This window comes from Podarcis raffonei, chromosome 14 (genome assembly GCF_027172205.1).
Source record: "Podarcis raffonei isolate rPodRaf1 chromosome 14, rPodRaf1.pri, whole genome shotgun sequence".
Taxonomy (NCBI): Eukaryota; Metazoa; Chordata; class Lepidosauria; order Squamata; family Lacertidae; genus Podarcis; species Podarcis raffonei.
Window position 1 is genome coordinate 39,336,015 of NC_070615.1, and position 19,784 is coordinate 39,355,798.

The 19,784-nt window shown below is 44.8% G+C and overlaps 1 protein-coding gene across 2 annotated transcripts in view; it reads left to right on the forward strand.

The window, feature by feature from the left end:
- The window catches only part of XYLT1 (xylosyltransferase 1), a 160,041-nt gene that overhangs the window by 123,166 nt on the left and 17,091 nt on the right, over positions 1-19,784 (forward strand). For both annotated transcript variants that reach the window (XM_053366211.1, XM_053366210.1), the window contains 2 exons: positions 10,253-10,333; positions 17,024-17,240. In XM_053366211.1, coding sequence (XP_053222186.1) covers positions 10,253-10,333; positions 17,024-17,240 — 298 coding nt within the window. The remainder of the gene's footprint in view (positions 1-10,252; positions 10,334-17,023; positions 17,241-19,784) is intronic.

Sequence of the window (19,784 nt, forward strand, 5' to 3'; positions counted from 1 at the left end):
CTTCCATACCTAAGGTTCCAGATTCTATCCCCAGCATCTCTCAGTAGTGCTGGGTGAGACTTCCATGCACAATACCCTTCCGCACACAGTCCCTTAGCAAGCACCACGTGCCAGAGTGATGTGTACATCCAGCCACAAAGCAGCGTGTTTTCATTCATCGTAAGATTTCACTGCCCTGTTTAAAAAGATGCCAAACACTCTGGTGAAACCCTGATAAGCTTTGAATAACCACTGGGACTTCGAGTTTATCCAGAATACACACCGCATGTTTTCCTTTCCATCACTGAAGAGCCAGAGCAAAATCCTGGGCCGTCGCTATCAGCACTCCCCACCCAGCCGACGCTTCGCCCAGCCCCATGATCACTTTCCCAACCGAGCACGTAACTGTTCAGAAGATCCCAGCCCCTCCTTCTTGCAGGAACACACAGAAGCGATTCTGATGCCATTTTATCTGCCTGCGTTGCAGCTTTGCACCAAGGTGATGCTTCTTTCCTGCTGTGAAGGCAAGGAGAAATATATTTTGCTATATGATTGCCATGCTGGTTTAAAAAACACACACACACACCCCAAGCGAGGGTTTCCCAAATCCTTATCTTTGTTGTACAGATGTTGGGGTTGCAAATCCTGGCTTGCAGCCAAAATTAACTCCCAAAATTAGGATGGGCTACCTCTTACTGCACTTCAAACTCATGAAAAGCTGGGATATGGGGAACGAGGCATCGTGTCATCCATTAAAAAAAACACCAGCAAACCAGGGTTGGCATCACTAGAGCAGTATCCAGGGTCCAAGTACCCCAGGAGGGCACACAGATGAGGCCCAGTCCTCTGTTCACAGGGCTGACTTCTCTGGCAGCAGTGGCAGGGTCTCAGAAGCAGCCCAGCATTTCAGATGTCCTGTAAGTCACCCAAGAGATGTTGGCATGGAGGGCAACTGAAACGACAGGCAGTTTTAACTACCTCCCATAAGTGATGCTGCCCACCACCACCAATAAGTGAAGTGTGGAATCCAATGATTTCAAGAGGGAAATGACACTCTGCAGGTGACTGAGGGGCAGGGACTTAAAACTGAAGCCAGCTCCAGGCCACATCCGCACCATACGTTTAAAGCAGTATCATAGCACTTGAAGCAGTCATGGCTTTCCCCCAAGGAATCCTGAGAACCGTAGTGTGTTAAGGGTGCTGAGAGTTGTTCGGAGACTCCTATTCCCTATACAGAGTTCATTGGGAGGATAGATTTACTGTTATACTGTTCTGAGAATTGGAGTTATAAGAGGGGAATAGGGGTCTCCTCGGCACCCTTAACAAACCGCTGCTCCCAGAATTCTTTTGGGGAAGCCATGACTGTTTAAAGCGGTCTAAGAGTGGTTTCAATGTGTAGCGCAAATGGGGTCTTAGTTAACTAAGCTATTGGGCTGTTCTGTTCCATCCATAGATGGTACCCTCCAGGCAGCAAAGTTGATGGTGGGTCCAGCACCTTGGAGAGCTCAGAGTGATAAAGTTGCTCCTGCAAAGGTTGGTGGTGAATTGAAGAGGAGCTGCTATTAAAATGCCACCATAAATGTCCTTGATGTTCACTGGGGTCATCCAAAATAGCTGAAAGGTGGAAGCTTCTGGACAGGTGAAAGGAAGCCATCCTTCACATAGCACAAAGATAAGCCAACAACCACTGTGGGAAACTGGACTTTGGCCTTTATATAAGATTTTGGATTTGATCCAGCAGGACTCTGGTGCATTGGTGACACCATCTATCTAGAGGCTGCTGTCAACCGGCCATGGAAGCAATCTCCATGGGACAGACTGTGTCCGCCAGGGATGATGGGAGCTGTAGTTCAGCATCTAAGTAAAAAAAGCGTGTGCATGAGCTTGCGTTTTAAGCCATTATTATTAGCGATATTCAGTTTAGAAAAGGTTCTGGGCCTATTAAGAAATACTTACTTGGCACTAGGAGGCGGGATTGCCCCCACCCCATTAACCAAAGACATTTCAAGGTTCCTTAGGATATAATCATAAAACATTCCAAGCAAATGAAGTTCTGCTTTCTAAGGATAATGAGACATTGAAGGTCTTTATGAACTCTCAGCTTGAATAAAACTAATACCCCTAGTTAGATGAAGAAACCCCCAATAGAGGATTTTCATCGGTGACTGAGCCTCTGTTTTCCTTTCTTTCCAATAGAGCATTTACATATCACAGCATTTTTTGGGCTGAAGTCCAGGAGATAGTTTTAATTTTAAACTCATTTTCTTCTCTTACCCTTGCCACATTCTCTCCTAGTCCTCCCTGGATTGTCATGTAACCTAATCTGATGTTTGGTTTTTGCTTTGTTTTTAATGTAGTCTTCAAAAACTTTTCTCAGTTTAAACTTGGCCATCTGAGGAATGATACGTTTAGAAAAAGAGCCCCCAAGGTTTTCAAAGTGGGTTCCTTGGAGTAGTAAAAGACTGGTACACCTTTTTACGAGCAAGCGCAGCCCGATATCAATGGCTGCTGACCACAATGGCTATGTTCTGCCTCCACTGCCAAAGGTATTATGTCTCAGAATAGCAGCTGCTGGTAGTCGGAGACAGGGAGAGTGCTGCTGTGCTCAAGTTGCTCATACGGGGGAACCACCACCTGCTGTTTATAGCATAATAATAAAATAATAATATTTTATTTATTTATACCCCGTCCTTCCCGGTTCAGAAAACTGTGCTCAGGGTGGCTAACAACAAATTTAAAACACTTAATTGATGCAACAAAAAAGCAGCATAAAATACAGTATAAAACGTGAATAACAATAAATTCAGAATTCAAAAATCAATTTAGGGGGGAAATCCATCCAATAAACATTAGATGATCACCAGGACTAGCTGGCTAAATTAGCCCTATTTGGGCCAGTGAGGAGGCCTGGGGAGAATTAGCTGTGGGATCCCAGAGCAGGTAATCTTCATAAAAAGGGAAGGAAGGGAAATAAAAGATCAGGCTAAGTTCAAATTGAAAGCCAGGCAGAATTGCTCTGCCTTACAAGCACTGCAGAAGGAAGTTAAATCCTACCGGGCCCTGGTCTCATGGGACAGAGCATTCCACCAGGTTGGAGCCATCACTGAGAAGGCCCTGGCCCTGGTAGAAGATAATCTGAGAACGTAAGAAGAGCTCTGCTGCATTGGGCCAGAAGACTTCTCATAGCGAACAACTAGATTCCCCAGTGGGAAGTCGGCAAGCGGGACTCGCCCTACATGTGATTCCCAGAAACTGGCATTAAGACAGTGGAAGTAGCCTCAATGTTTCTCAGCCTAACCTACCTAATGGTTTGGGGCAGGGGACTTTGTAGTGTGCCTTAAGCTTCTTGGAGGAAAGTTAGGATGTACTAGGGTTGCCATAGGACATCCTAAGGAAAAGTGGGATATTCTGGGATCAAATCAGAAGTGGGATGGCTTCTGTAAATCCGGGATTGTCCCTGGAAAATAGGGACACTTGGAGGCTTTGAGAGTCAATTCCCCAAAGCCTGTTGGAACAAGAAGTCACCTGTCAGAAGAAGACCAACAAGGAGGGAGCTAGTCTAGCTTCTCTAGGGAGGGACTTTCAGATTCTGGGAGCAGCCAGCTTCTCCTGCTTTTTTCGCTGGGGCTATTCTATAGATTTGGGATGTTTTTTTGTTGTAAGTGTTCTTTTTATATTTTAGTATTACGCTTTATGGTTGTATTCCACTCAGTCCTGCTCAGGTTAGACCTGTCGCAATTACTGGCCCAGAGGACCATGTTCATTCATTTCAATGGCTCTGCACTGAGTAGGATTAGCACCGAGTTTTATTCAAAGCTAGTCCTACTCAGGAATATACCCATTGAGATTAATGGACATAACAAACTTCAGTTGACATCACTGAGCCTGTTGGGTATATTCAGTGGATAGCTAGAAACTGGAAAGAAGTACATCTAAGCAGATGTACAAGAATGGTATAACATAATTTGGGACATAGCATTTAATGAAAAACTGATGCAATAAATTTCTGTGGGTAGAGGGAGGGAACTGAAGAGACTTTTATGGCAGACCGGTGGTCATTGGTCCAGCCCATGAACAAAGGTTCTACAGAACAAACTGTACTTGCCGCATTCCATAATACATTAATATTCTCCTCCATATTGATGAAACTTTCTGTTTCTCTCCACTTCTGTTCCTGTATGAACCTTTAATATTATTGTTTACATCTGACTATGCCTTTGGGTTGTGGAAAAGGGTTTGTAAATGTATTTAAAAATATATATGGGAGTGAAATGGGGGGAGAGAAATTAATGAGCCTGTCTACTTTGAGCAGAACTTGGGTACAAACTTTTAAAAGTCACAGTTAACGGCTCTTTTACGTAGCAAGTGACTAATACATTGAACAGATAACAATAATAAATAAATATAATTAGCTCTTCATCAGGGGAACGCTGGCAGTAGAGGCAATGGCTGAGAATTTTGCATAGCTGCTGTGTTTTAGGATTGTGGTATTGAAACACAGCTCAATGAAAAGATCGCAAGAAACAAGAGAGCTCAGCATTTTCTTTTTAAAAAATGATTATTGCACTTGTTAACTTGTTAAATTCATTCTTGGAGTAAACTTAAAGTAGGAAAGTAAAGATAATCTCTGAAAAGATCATCCGAGCACGCCGGTGTTTGCCTAGAAACGAACCCTAAGATGTCAGCCATTGAGGCCTTTTCATGTGGAAAGATCGCTAAGTAAATTCCCTAAATGTCTATTCATCCCCCATAAGATGGCAAATCAGTGAAGCAGCAAATGTGAAAATCGGCAGGGCTTTACGATAGAGAGGGAGAGAGAATGTGTGTTTCTTCCCCTGCAAATGCTAAATTGAAATGCAGATTCTGACCCCGGGAGACTTTTAAAGCTCACTTGAGTGAGCATCAAAGGAAGGTCTCAGGCTTCTGCAATCTAGCCATTTAGGTTGATTGATAGACAGATACTCCAATTGGTCTGGACTTAGTCAATGGTTAACTTGTTCGTTATTCATCAGGGCAATAATGAACTGTTCCTTGAGATGGTTGGAGAGTTTGTAAATGCAGGCTACTTAGGGGGATCGCTGTGTTGATAGAGTTCCCTGGCTGGGTTTGCTCCCTGTGCAACTTGGAGTACGAGTCATTTTGCTCCACAGGCAACGTATTCAAAAGGAATTGCCGCAGCATTTGAAAAAGAAGTTCCGTGTTCCCGACTACGGGCATAGAGTGACTCAAAGCACATTTTCGCGGATAAACTGCTGCAAATGTGCCTCTTTCCCTTTTTAATGTCCAGCTGGGTGTAAGTGGAACCTGCAACCCAAAATCCCACAAGTTCAGGGGCAATAATGCTTCTTGAATACTAGTTGCTGGAAATTCTGCTGCACTCAGGTCCTGCTTGTGGGTTTCCCAGAGGCATCTGGTTGGACCTCAAGAACAGGTTGCTGAACTAAATGAGCCACTGGCCTGACACAGTGGAACCTTGTTTCCTGGAAGAGTTTCAAGCTAGCTAACCATTCCCTCCTTCCAGAATGCTATAGTCTTGTTAGACTTATCAACCTGTGGGTCCCCAGATGTTGTTGGACTACAACTCCCATCATCCCTGAGCTCTGGCCTTGCTAGCTAGGGGTGATGGGAGTTGTAGTTCAACACCATCTGGGGACCCACAGGTTGAGAAAGGCTGTAAGAAAAACATTCTGCTTCTTCCTTTGCAAGTTTTCCATTTTTGCTTTTCCAATTAACCATCAACATTCTGTGACTACTGAGCATGCTCAAACCTCAATGAGTTGTTGGGAGGTGAGTTGCTTTTTTAAGAGGGATAGGGGTTTTTTGTATTTCTGCAAACTTCAGGGTTCTCAAGAGCATGTCTCTCTGTCTCTATCTTTTTAAATAAATGTTATTAAGACTTATAGGGAAAAAATGTAGAGTTTAATATCTTTTCCTTTAAAAAAAAAACCAAACCAAGACTTTTATCTAGATACTATTAAAACACAAAAAGGGGGAGAAAGAAAGGGAGAGAGAACAATTAAATAAGTAAATAAATAGAATAGAAGAGGTTAAAAGAGAAAGATAGAGGAATAAGATTCAGAAAGTAAAGAACTTCCAGTTCTTCATCTGCCTGCTATATAAAAACAATATTCACTTTGTCCAATCCAACATAACACCCACCAAAGCTTCTTTCTATAAACAAACATTATATTCATTCCTCAGATCCAGATATTCTTTTTCACACAAAAAGTTCCTTTCACACAAAAACATCCTTTTGATGTTTTTGTAACTTTTACATTTTGTTTGTTTGTATTGTTTTATTGGTTTTGTTTGTTCGTTTAAGGTGTTATTTTGTTCTTAGGGGGAGGGGTCAGGGCTGCCGGGGAGTGGGCCCCAGCCCACAAAATGGCTGGGGCATGTTCCACAGGGGGGGGTGCACTGGGACAACCGATCTCAGTGATCACGGGTAGGAGGAGGAGTTACGCTAAGACTAGACCACGTCATTACAGAGGGGGCAGGTTTAGTCGTTGTCTGAGGACTATTCCTGCCTCCGGGTCTGGTCCTGACCGGATGGATACTAGAATCAGCAAGGGATACCCACATGACCTGAAGGTGCTGCTGTGCAATGCCAGGTCAATGATTCATAAGACCACTGCCATCCATGACTTGGTCATGGATGGAGGACTTGACCTGGCATGTGTAACAGAGACTTGGTTGGATGAAGCAGATGGGCCTGTCCTTGCCGCTGCTTGTCCACCAGGTTTCTCTTATGCACAGCAACCCAGGTCATGTGGGCAGGGAGGGGGGGTTGCAGTGATTTTTAGGAAGTCATTAGTTTGCACCAGGCGTCCTATTGGGAAGACCCAGTTTTCCGAGCGCATGTTCTGGAAGTTGGGCAATAGGGGCAGTACAGGATTCCTTTTGGTGTACCAACCTCCCCGCTGCACCAAGGATTCCCTGCCCGAGCTGCTTCAGGTTGTGGCGGATGTTCTCCTGGAGACACCTAGCTTGGTCGTCCTAGGGGATTTTAACATCCATGCCGACACGACCTTACAAGGGGCCGCTCGGGACTTCGTGGAAAGCATGGCCTCCATGGGGCTGTCCCTGAATAAGTCTGGCCCAACCCATAGCCTTGGACCTGGTGTTTACCTCTATGGATGTTGGTGATCTGACACTAAGTAAAAGCGAAACGAAAGAAGTGCCATGGTCAGATCACTTCCTGGTGCAACTGGACTTCTCTGCGACCCATCCCCTCTGCAGGGAGGTGGGACCAATTCGGATGGTCCGCCCCCGCCACTTAATGGATCCAAATGGTTTCCAGAGAGTGGTAGGGGATGCTTTATCCCATGTTGATGGCCTTTCAGCTGATTCCCTGGTGGCCCGCTGGAATGTGGAGTTAACCAGGGCTATTGACTGTTTGGCTCCGAAGCGCCCTCTCCGATTGCATGGAGCCCGGACAGCCCCGTGCTTTTCCACGGATCTGAGGGCAATGAAACAATCGTTGAGACGGCTAGAGCGCCGGCGGCGGATAACTCATTCCGAATCTGACCGGACACAGGTTAGAGCTCAACGTCGAGCCTACCAAGTGGCGATAGCGACAGCGAAGAAGAATTTCTTCACCGCCTCTATTGCATCTGCAGAAAACAGCAGCAGGAGACTTTTTCAGGTGGTTCACAATTTAGCGGAACCACCTGCAACATCGGGGCCCGGTACGGGCCACATGTTCTCCTGCAATGATTTTGCAAAGTTTTTTGCAGATAAAATCGCTCAGATTCGGGAAGAAGTAGACTCCACCGTGGGAGCAGGGCCGGGGCGGGAGAGTGCTAGAGTTCTGTCTAGTCAAGTTGAGTGGGATCAATTCCAATCTGTTACCTCCGAGGATGTGGACAGGCTGCTTGGACAAGTGAAACCAACCACCTGTCTCCTGGATCCTTGCCCATCCTGGCTTATAAAAGCTAGCCGGGAAGGACTGGGCGATGGGCTTCGTGGGGTGGTGAATGCTTCCCTCCATGAGGGAGCCTTCCCAGACCCGCTGAAAGAGGTGGTTATTAAACCGCTTCTTAAAAAACCATCTTTAGATGCGGCCACGATGGCCAACTATCACCCAGTCTCAAATCTTCCATTCTTGGGCAAGGTGATTGAGCGAGCGGTTGCCGAACAACTCCAGGCACGCCTGGAAGAAGCGGACCATTTGGATCCCTTCCAGTCGGGATTCAGGCCTCATCATGGGACTGAAACTGCCTTGGTTGCACTGGTTGATGATCTCCGGCAGGCTAGGGACAAAGGTGAGAGCTGTTTCCTAGTTCTGCTGGATCTCTCAGCGGCGTTTGATACCATCGACCATAACATCCTTCTGGACTGTCTTGAGGGGCTGGGAGCTGGGGGCACTGTCATACAGTGGTTCCGCTCCTTCCTCCTGGGCCGTGTTCAGAAAGTGGTGGTGGGGGATGAGTGTTCAGACCCCTGGGCTCTCACTTGTGGGGTGCCTCAGGGTTCTGTCCTCTCCCCCATGCTTTTCAACATTTACATGCAGCTGCTGGGAGAGATCATCAGGAGGTTTGGGCTGGGTGTTCATCAGTATGCGGATGATACCCAGCTCTACCTCTCTTTTAAATCAGAACCAGTGAGGGCGGTGAAGGTCCTGTGTGAGTGTCTGGAGGCGGTTGGAGGATGGATGGCGGCTAACAGATTGAGGTTGAATCCTGACAAGACAGAAGTACTGTTTTGGGGGGACAGGAGGCGGGCAGGTGTGGAGGATTCCCTGGTCCTGAATGGGGTAACTGTGCCCCTGAAGGACCAGGTGCGCAGCCTGGGAGTCATTTTGGACTCACAGCTGTCCATGGAGGCACAGGTCAAATCTGTGTCCAGGGCAGCTGTTTACCAGCTCCATCTGATACGTAGGCTGAGACCCTATCTGCCTGCGGACTGTCTCGCCAGAGTGGTGCATGCTCTGGTTATCTCCCGCTTGGACTACTGCAATGCACTCTACGTGGGGCTACCTATGAAGGTGACTCAGAAACTACAACTAATCCAGAATGCGGCAGCTAGACTGGTGACTGGGGGCGGCCGCCGAGACCATATAACACCGGTCTTGAAAGACCTACATTGGCTCCCAGTACGTTTCCGAGCACAATTCAAAGTGTTGGTGCTGACCTTTAAAGCCCTAAACGGCCTCGGTCCAGTATACCTGAAGGAGCGTCTCCACCCCCATCGTTCTGCCCGGACGCTGAGGTCCAGCGTCGAGGGCCTTCTGGTGGTTCCCTCATTGCAAGAAGCAAAGCTACAGGGAACCAGGCAGAGGGCCTTCTCGGTAGTGGTGCCCGCCCTGTGGAACGCCCTTCCAGCAGATGTCAAAGCAATAAACAACTACCTGACATTCAGAAGACATCTTGAGGCAGCCCTGTTCAGGGAAGTTTTTAACGTGTGATATTTTACTGTATTTTTGGTTTCTATGGAAGCCGCCCAGAATGGCTCGGGAGGCCCAGCCAGATGGGCGGGGTATAAATAATAAATTATTATTATTAATTACTTTCTCTCTTGTTTTTAAATTCCAGATCGTCAGTGCCACCCTTCCCCAAAAAGTGTTTGGTGGCTCCTTAAAGACTAGCAAGTTTATTGGCATAAGCTTTTGTAGATACCATAATAAATCATTTAGTCTTAATGCACCACAACACTCTTCCCGAGTGACTGCTTATTTTAAAACCTTCTTAGAGCTGCTCCTTTCCCCAGCTGCTGCTTCCAAGCACTTTGAAAGGATGTGAATAATTGTACAGGTGTGCTCTCTTCACACTTGATGTCAGTTTTGTACTTGTGCTTTTAACAAGGCTATAGTTTTGGAGTCAGGACCGTTCAGAGCTAGGTGAAATGAGTGGGCAGGTGTAATTCAGGTTTTTTAAAAAATTGTATGGTTAACTGAAATACATTTTAAATACGAAATAATAGATAATCTGAATGGAGAAGCATCTTCAATATGAAGTGAAAATCTGTTTGCATAAATTGCTATTGAATTTTCAAACTACAATTTAGTCACCGATGTCTTTCAGTAATGTAACATTTTATCTTCTTTTATGAGGAGGGATCCCTCAGATTTGATACAGGAAATACAAATGCACTGAATTTTTGTTTCAAGAAGAGAAAGAGGCAAAGAGGCTCTCCTGGAATATGTCTCACATGATATCAGTGCCTAGGCAACATGTGCTTGCAAATCTGAACTTGCATTTCAGTGGTAAAGTTCCTGGTGTGTATGACTAACTATTAGTCTCTGTTTTAATTTTTTGTCCCAATCATTTCACAGGACAAACGACCAGCTCGTTGCCTTCCTTTCCAGATACCGAGACATGAACTTCTTGAAGTCCCATGGAAGAGACAATGCAAGGTAATGTAGCCTTTTCTGTGCCTCTCAGTATAATAATAAAAATTTGTGGTGATACTTTTCATTTCTTTTCTTTTTTTGCAATCCAGGTAAAAGTTGGATCACTTTGTGTGATCAATAAAACCGGCACTTTCAGCTGCAGTTTTCCCAAGAAAGATGTACAGATCTGTGTATTGGGTAGTGCAGGGCCAAGCATTCTCAAGACAGAACACTTTGATCAGAGTTTGAGGATGGCATTCAAATTATTTGTGTGCACACAGTGGAGGCTGGTTCATGAGAGTGAATGGGGCACTACCCCACTAACCTCAGTCTATCCCAGCCTTAATTCCTAAAAAGAGCAAAGTTAGATGTCAAGCCTGGGCCATGGGTAGAAGTTTGAGATGAGGCCTTAAACCAAGAGACCAACCCATTATTTAGGACCAAGGAGTAAGTCAGAAGCAAAGGACAAACAAAGATACAGGAACAGATCGGGGAGCCATTGTTGTTTAAACAAGGTTCTGCTGCGACAGGAAGTCCTCTTATATTGTTTCCTGTCCTGGGGGGGCAGCCTGAGTTTCCTGTCCCAGGGGGCAGCCTGAGTCCATCCAGGGCCTGAAGGTCCTTCACTGAGAAGCTGGCATTTGCAATTCAGTGGCTGACCACGCAGGGCAGACACCCACAGATCCCAGTAGCTCCTGACAGTGGGGAGGTGATGTCATCTTCCCAAAACCCACATTATCTGCCCATTCCATGTGAGAACAGGCTGTGGTTGCTCAGAGATGACATTAAAAATGCACTCTGACCCAGCTCAGGGGCACCATTCATTATCTGCCTATTCTACAATTTTAGACAAGCAGCTGAAATAAGATTCCAGAGCTAAGCCAGGCACAAAATTAAGCCCATTTCGCACCTTCCAGTTAAACTCTGGCAGATTTGAGAAGGCTTGCCACTTCATGCATATACATCAAGTGAGCTGGGGGGGAGAGAGAGATCTCTGTCTTTTTGTCACCAAAGTGACAGTGTTGTCATTTTATTTTCTTGCAGAGTATCAATCTGCTCAAAAATATGAAAAGCTTATTATATGTTTATCTACTCTAATCTGGTTTCTCTTTTTTTACAAAGAGTTTCCTGAGATCAGCTTACATATTTTATCTCTCTTGCTAATACAGTTTAACCATATCTTAGGACAGTACGGTGTCATATTTTTTAAAGGAGAGAATGTTACTTATCATTCTCAATAGTGCTGAACTTGGATGGTCTCGTGCCAATCCCTTTGCAAGTGACACTGGGCCACCAAAAATATGTTGTTGTCGTTTATTCCGTGTTTCAGAATACTGTACAAATCCTTCCAGGGTTTCAAGTAATATTAAGACTTATTAGTAGAATCACTTTGTTATCACAGTAACTATATTAAAACAAAACAATTCGTCAGAGTGCATATCCACACCATACATTGGAAGTACATTATTTCACCCAAATTATTCTGGAAACTGTAGTTTCCTATGGGTGTTGGGAACTGTAGCTCTGTAAGGGGTAAACTACACTTCCCGTGGTTCTTTGAGGGAAGCCATGTGCTTTAGGTTTATGATGTGGGTGTGACCTAAACCCTTTCCACACTGAGCAGTTGGTAGGTAGATGCTGTTGTGCAGAGATCGAACAGAGGAAAGTCCAGCTGAGGGAAGCTGTTTAGTGACTTTTGCACCCCCCTCTCTCTCCCAGAACCCTTCCTACATGGCAGTCTGTGGTAGATATGTTTGGGCTGTGGGAAGTTGGAGCAGGCTTTGAAGTCTGCCCACACCGCCTGATTTCCTGAGATTTTTCCCATAGCGTACCACATGGTCCCAGGTGTAATGTCTATGGCAGATCCATTGCTTCATCTGATGGTTGTGGAACTACCAAGAGGGACCCTCCCTGCCTATCTTAACACCCAGCAAAATTTGTAGGAGCAGAGGTGGTCATTTGGCTATCAACTCACTTAGGGCTGTGTGAGCACACCTTGAACTGGGCCTGGAAACAAGCCAGCAACCAGTCATAGACTGGAGCCAACAGTCTTGGCTTCCTGCAAAGAACCCTGGGAAGTGTAATAAGTTCAGGGTGTTGTTGAGGGACCCCTATTCCTTTCACAGAGCTACGTACAGTTCCCCAGAAAAGAGGATTTGTTTCTTAGACTACTCTGGGAATTGTAGTTATGCAAGGGGAATAGGGGTCTCCTAACACCTCTCAGCACCCTTAGCAAACTACAGTTCCCATGATGCTTTGGGGAAAGTTGTAACTGTGAAAAATGTTGCTTTAAATGTCTGGTACAGATGTAGCCTAAGTTGTTTAGGGCTTTGAACACATATGTGAATGCAACTTGAATTGGGCCCAGAAATGAACTGGGAACGCATTGCTTCATTTTGACTGGCAGGTTTTGCATTAGCTGGCATTCCTGTCAAACGATGGAGTTAAATTAGAAAGGCAATAAGAAAGGGTTATGGAGATATGCCTCCCATTCACTTCTGACTCTTGTGATCATTGCTCCTCAAACACTGTCAAAAGAAGAAATAAGAGCATGAATTATGACTGTTCCACACAAAGCCATAAGATGCTCACCCCGGCTGGGACAAGAGCAATTTGGATGAATTAAATCTGCTCATCTTCTCATTAATTTAATATTAAATTGTGCTAATGTGCCACTTGGCCTCTCTTCTGGGGAATAATAGGCTGGGTCTTTAATGGGGATTCTGCCTTTGGAATACATAAACAGTTAATTGTATCCTAGGATGTGCTGTGATATATAGGTAGGGCTGCCATATCAGTTTATGTATTATTCAGAATCAATTATCTCTTTAAAAAAAATAACTGAAAGTGCTTCAAATTAATTACAAAGAAAGTAGTAACAAACTTGAGGGGTTGCGATCGAGAACAGTCGGATTTCAAGAACTCATCGGTTCAGAAGAGCTGTTCTGGAACCATCTGTGGGCAGAAAGTGGTTGGGCAAAGGGTGAATGTTCCCACAAGTTGAAGCCCCCTCCCCCAAAGCTGCTGTTCACTTGCAGAAGAGAATGGTGTGGCATGGTTTCAGGGGCACTGTTGTGGTGGAGTGGAGTGGCAGCCTCCATTGGATGGGGTAGGAGGAGTTATGGCAGACTTCCTCAAACTCAGCCCTCCAGATGTTTTGAGACTCCACTTCCCATCATCCCTGACCACTGGTCCTGCTAGCTAGGGATCATGGGAGTTGTAGGCCAAAAACATCTGGAGGGAAGAGTTTGAGGAAGCCTGCGTTATGGCATAGAGAAGAGCATTGGTAGTTAAGAACCCAAGAAGAGCTCTGTTGGAGAAGACCACAAATGGTCCACCACCCTGTCCTCACAGGGACCAAAACAGATGTCTCACAAGCAGGATCCAAGTATAACCAGCACCTTCCCAGCAGCAACTGGTTTTCAGAAGCGCACTGCCTCCAACAGCGCAGGTACAGTACACCCATTGTGGGCAGTCGTGGTGCTTTAGTAAGTTGAGTTAATAGCGCACTGTGTGAAATGCTGTATGGCACCAGCAGCAGGGCATTTCAATTCTCCCAAGCAATTGCTGGAAAGCAGTTCCTCAGCAGGGAGGAGGCACTCAGTGTTATCAGCAGAGTGTTTCTGAGCAATTAATCAGTATGCTGGTCTGAATGGCACATCCAGTAAATGCTTGTGTATTTCTGTAACAATGAATCACCCATTTAATACCCAGCACTACTAAGTACTGCACATAAAGCAGAATTTATTATCCCTGTGGCCCAAGTATTTTAACCTCTTTGCTCCTGGTAGCATTAATGGTCTCACTAGTTTTGGGTGCAGCTCTGGGTTTTTTGTCGGGGGTGGGGGAGGCAAGTTACATGTTTGAAATTTTAGCCAAAGGACTCACTGAAATTCGTTGGCTACAAAATTCCTTCTTATTGTACCTGGAAAACATAATGCAATAATTGCAGCAGCTGTATACAAAATAAAATATTATTAGCGCACAGGATGTTTTTGTTTTAATTTTTTTTAAAAAAAGTGCAAAGCAGGGGCATTTAGAAATGTGTATGTTTTACAGTGACTGCTCTGTTTCTCCACTTTATCACCTGGGTTGCCATAAAACAAAACAAAACTTTACTGCTCGTTTTTGGCAAAGCGCCCTCACTTGGCTTTCTATCCTATGCTATTTAAGGAACAGATTTTTGTTTTATTTTTTTGAAATTGGTGCTAAAATAAATAGGTGTGCTGAAAAACTGGGGTAATATAACTCAGGCTGCAAGGTTAGGGGGAAATGCATGTGAGCAGTGTGAATGCCACTGCAGAGGAGGATGCAGTTGCAGTAGTGGGACCAGGATGAGGCCCAGATCTGCAGGGGGACATTGGACCATTTTGCATACAGCGAAAAAACATCAGGGGCCACCCCAGGAGCCCCATACACATAATTGCTTCAGAATTATATGAAAACAGACCCCTCAGTGCAGTTGCAAAAGGTTCAGTCCACCGCCTTGATTCAAAATGGCTTCCAGCTGTATCCCAACATCGATGAAAACCTGCTCATTGATTTCAGGAACCATCATGCCAAATTAGGTACCATATCTTAAGGGATATTTAAAAGCACAGCAAAGATGACAAATTACTTTCCAAAATATCTAGTAGATGTTTTTTGGGAAGCAGCGTATGATAAAAATCTTCATTTGCCCCTGTTGTTGGCTACTTTTAAAGAAACCCATTTATGTTCTTGTACTTCACAGCAACAAACTTTTCCATTAAAGTATTGGAAACAAATACATTTTGTGGCATAGATACAGCCTCTCCGCTGGGTGAAATATGTGACTATTCGAACCATATGTTAAAAAGTAACAATGACAAATGGTTTGTTAGTAAATACTCCCAACAAATCTGTTGGTTGTTAATTGCTAGGAAGAAAAGCGGGGGGAGGGGGGACACCGAACCCTCTGCCAACCTTTTTAATTCAAGAAGTCATTTAGATTTTATTGCAGAGCATTAGAATGATTAATGCTGGAAGAGGAATATTTAATCTCCAATGGACAGCGCTGATTTAGTTTTCTTTGTTCCTTACCTTTCACTGGAAGGACTTATCAGAGGTGGGATTTCAGGTTTTCATTTCAGTTGTTGCCAAGTTGCAATCAGCAATTAATTAGCCTCGTGGGTGATATTACTCACTTTGAACTGGGAACCGGACAATCCCTGAACAGTATCTTGGCTCTAAGCTTCTGCAGGGACACACACACACACACACACACACACACACACACACACACACTTTTTAAAAAAAATTCAGGGGTGCAAAGCCTTTTCCAAGCCAAGGGCCACAATCCCTTCTGACTAACCTTCCAGGGGCCACATGCCAGTGGTGGGCAGGGCCAGAAGTAAAAGTGGGTGGAGCAATTAATGTAATTTGATAGGCTAATTTTTACACATTCTCAGCCCCTTTGTCTGCCAGCCAGGCAAGCAACAGGCATTATTATCCAAATTCAAGGACACATTCCAGGCAGGCAAAATTTTCTAGAGTGTGACTTCATTATACACTTTAGGCGCTAGGCGAAAACATCCCTCTTTAACCAGGCTTTTGGCTGACTGGCATCCAATGTCCTTTTAAAATGTGTTGGGGATGGGGGGGAATGTATTGTGTTGTCTTTGTTTTCGTTATGTATTTTGTGTCTTTATATTGTGATTTTATGTTGAAACTGCCCTGAGACCTGCAGGTATAGGGCGGTATACCAATTTAATAAATAATAATAGGTCCTGTGAGGAGTGTGGCCTGGGCTGAGGAGAGTTCTGAGGGCCTGAAAATAATTCATGTAAATTGCATATTCAAAGTAAACATGGTTTTTTTCAGAGGCGTCCCCACCACGATCACCAAATAATAGAAATAAATGACTGAACTTTCACATGCATGCATATTTAATTTCGCAGAGAATTGCATAAATATTGTATTTGGAGATTCTAGAACACCCCATTAAAATTGCAAGACATTTCTATTATCCCTTTTATAATAGAATGTGGAATTAGGAGCTCATCTATGGAAATAAAATGAAATAAAAAATTCTCAACTTCTTATCTTCCCTTTTGTCCTCTAAGCGCCGTAAACGCACAGAGAGGCTCATATGTCTGGGCTTTGTTTTTCATTAATTAGATTTGGAAAACAGCCCATTTTCTTTCTCTGGGCTCTGTTGCTTTTTGAAATAAATTCTAATCAAGGATAAGAATGCTAACTGCTTAAGCGCCAGAGTTTCGTGGGGACCAGGAAGGTACACAAAGGTGTTTAGTACAATGTTTAAGAGAGAGAGAGTCAGTGTACACACCATATACTTAAAACACATTTCCCACTCCCAAGAATGTTGGGAACTGTAGTTACACCTCACCGAGGTGGCTACAGCACCCAGCACCCTTAAGAAACTACAGTTCCCAAGATTCTTTGGGCAAAGCCACGTGCTTTAATTGTATGGTGTGTACACAGCCAGAGAAGGGAGCTAACTGTCCCTTATTTACTATCCTCTGTTTTCTTCTACCTGCTGCTGGTGAATCTTCTATTCCTCAGACAATTTGAATGACATTTTTCACAGTGGAGGTTGTTCTACTCTTGCTTTAGTTGTTTCTCTCTTTTCCCCACCCCCTTTTACCTCCTGCTATAATCACATATGTTCCAAGAGTCTCTTATCTTTCTTACCCGTTACATGTATTTTTAACATTTCCTTTCCCTCCTCTCCAGGTTTATTAGAAAACAAGGGCTGGACAGGCTTTTCCTGGAATGTGATACCCACATGTGGCGCCTTGGTGACCGGAAGATTCCGGAAGGAATAACGGTGGATGGCGGGTCAGACTGGTTCCTGCTGAACAGGAAGTTTGTGGAATATATCACCTTTTCTAATGATGACCTGGTGACGAAGATGAAAAGGTTCTATTCCTACACGTTACTCCCAGCTGAGGTGAGTTAACTTGTAGAGAGCCCTGTCCCACCACAGAAAAATAAAAACAGCACAGGGGTAATTCCTGAATGCCTGAATTATAGCTGTTCAGTGTTATGAAAGGCTTTTTCCTTTGGTTATTGGTTGGTTGGTTGGTTGGTTGGTTGGTTGGTTGCTTGCTTGCTTGCTTGCTTTGAAGCTGCTCCACTTTAACATACATTACCTTTCTAAAATCTAGACCTGCCCTATCATTAGGCAGGGTGAGGAAGCTGCCTCAGGTGATGGAACCTGATTGGTATGTTGTGGAGGGAGCAGAATTCTTGCTGGCTGTTCCTCCTGAGTTCACGGAGGACAAGGCTATCAGTGTGGCTCCTCATCATGTATGGGGGAATGCTTGTCCTGTTTTGGACTTCTCACAGGCAGCTGGTTGGCCACCATGGGGATGGTGGAGGAAGGATGCTGGACTAGACAGGCCTTTTTCTGATCAAGCAGAGCTCTCTTTTTGTTCCATGAAGAAGAAGTATGTTGCAATCACCCTGTTTGATCAGACCCAATGTCCACCTAGTCCAGGGGTTCAGCAGGGAGCCAGTCCACTGTCCCTCAGACCTTGTGGGGGGCCGGACCATATTTTGAAGGGGGGAAATGAACGAATTCCTGTACCCCACAAATAACCCAGAGATGCATTTTAAATAAAAGGACACATTCTACTCATGTAAAAACATGCTGATTCCTGGACCGTCCGTGGGCTGGATTTAGAAGGCAGTTGGGCTGGATCCGGCCCCCGGGCCTTAGTTTGCCTACCCATGACCTAGTCCAACCTTTAGCGTTCCACCAGACGCCCCCAGGCCCCCCTAAAAAAAGCTCAACAAGTTCCAGCACCTCTTTTTCTAGAAAAAAAGCCTTCATAAGCCTAAAGCCAATGTTTGTCCCACAGCAGCTGGCATTCAGCAACTGAACAGGGAGACTCGGTTTAGCTATCATAATGAACAGCCCAAGTCAGCCAAACCTGTTGCCCTCCAGATATTTGCAGGCTACAGCTCCCACCATGATTGATCACTGGCTACACTGGCTGAGTCCAACAGCATCTGGAGGGCAACAAGATAGGGAACGGTAGCCTAAGCTCTGTGAGATTAAGAAAGCTTGTGGCATATGGGGTTTTCAGTTAAGAGAAAGGGTGAATAAGAAGCAACATGATACAGTTTGCAGAATTATGCGTGGCATGAAGGAAATGGCTAGAAGAAAGTATTTCTCCCTCTTTCATAACACTAGAACTCGTGGATGTCCATTGAAGCTGAATTTTGGGAGAGTCCAAGAAAAGAAAGTACTTCTCCATGCAGCCCCTTGTTAAACTATGGAACTCCCTCCTGCAGGACTGCTGCCAATTTGGACGGCTTAAAAAGAGGTTTAGGGATGCAGGTGGCGCCGTGAGTTAAACCACAGAGCCTAGGACTTGCTGATCAGAAGGTTGGCGGTTCGAATCCCCGCGATGGGGTCAGCTCCTGTTGCTCGGTCCCTGCTCCTGCCAACCTAGCAGTTCGAAAGCACGTCGAAGTGCAAGTAGATAAATAGGTACTGCTTCGGCGGGAAGGTAAACGGTCAGGGGTCCCTTTACCTTTACCTTTAAAAGAAGTTTAGATGAATTTGTGGAGGAGAAGGCTATCCACAGCTATTGGCCATGATGACTGTGCTCTGCTTTCATTGTCAGACGCTGAAATTATTCTGAATGCCAGTCATTGGAAGCCACAGGAGGGCAGAGTGCCTTTGTGCTCGGGTCTTGCCTTCAGGTTTCCCACAGGCATCTGGGTGGCTACCATGAGAACAGAATGGTGGACTAGATGGACAAAATTGTCACAAAGCCCACGTCCAATGCTACCATCTTGTGGCAGCAGATTCCATAAATTATGTGTTGCATTAACTGGATTATTCTTCCTCTGTCATTCTCATTAGTAATGGTGACCAAAAGTTATATTAAGTGTGTAGGTGACATCCATCTTTCTTCTATCCACTAGACCTTAATGCAGTCAGAAGACGACTGATCCCCTTTCTCCTTTTCGCTTACACATATATTAAATGTTCTCCTTTTAATCCTGCTTCTCCTAAAGGGAAACGAAAGGTATCGTCTTCCCTTTCAACTCTGTTAACCTTTTATTCTGCTTATCTTTGCAACGGCCTTCTCTGCTAGTATAAAAGGACAGGGCAGTGGGTAATTGGGTAGGTTTCTCTTCCCCTCCCCTCCTGAGTCCCGGCTTTTTGCCTGAATGACAATGTATGCCTTAATGGGTTTAACTAGACAATTCAAGCGTAAAATCCATATTCACTGGCCTGTCATTTAACATTTTTTTAAAAGGGGGCAAGGGGCTTGTCCAGGGGGATAGGCGGTCAACCATACTAATGCCATTCCGTGTGTCTGTAGATCACCCTATAGTTGATATTTTACAAAAGAACTCATTGTTTTGTAAAGGCCTTTTGCTTTTTAACCACCCAATGTTTATCCTGTTTCAGTTTTTCTACCCACAAGATTTCCTCGGCTAGGTTTTGTATCCGACTCCTTCAAAATTATAATAA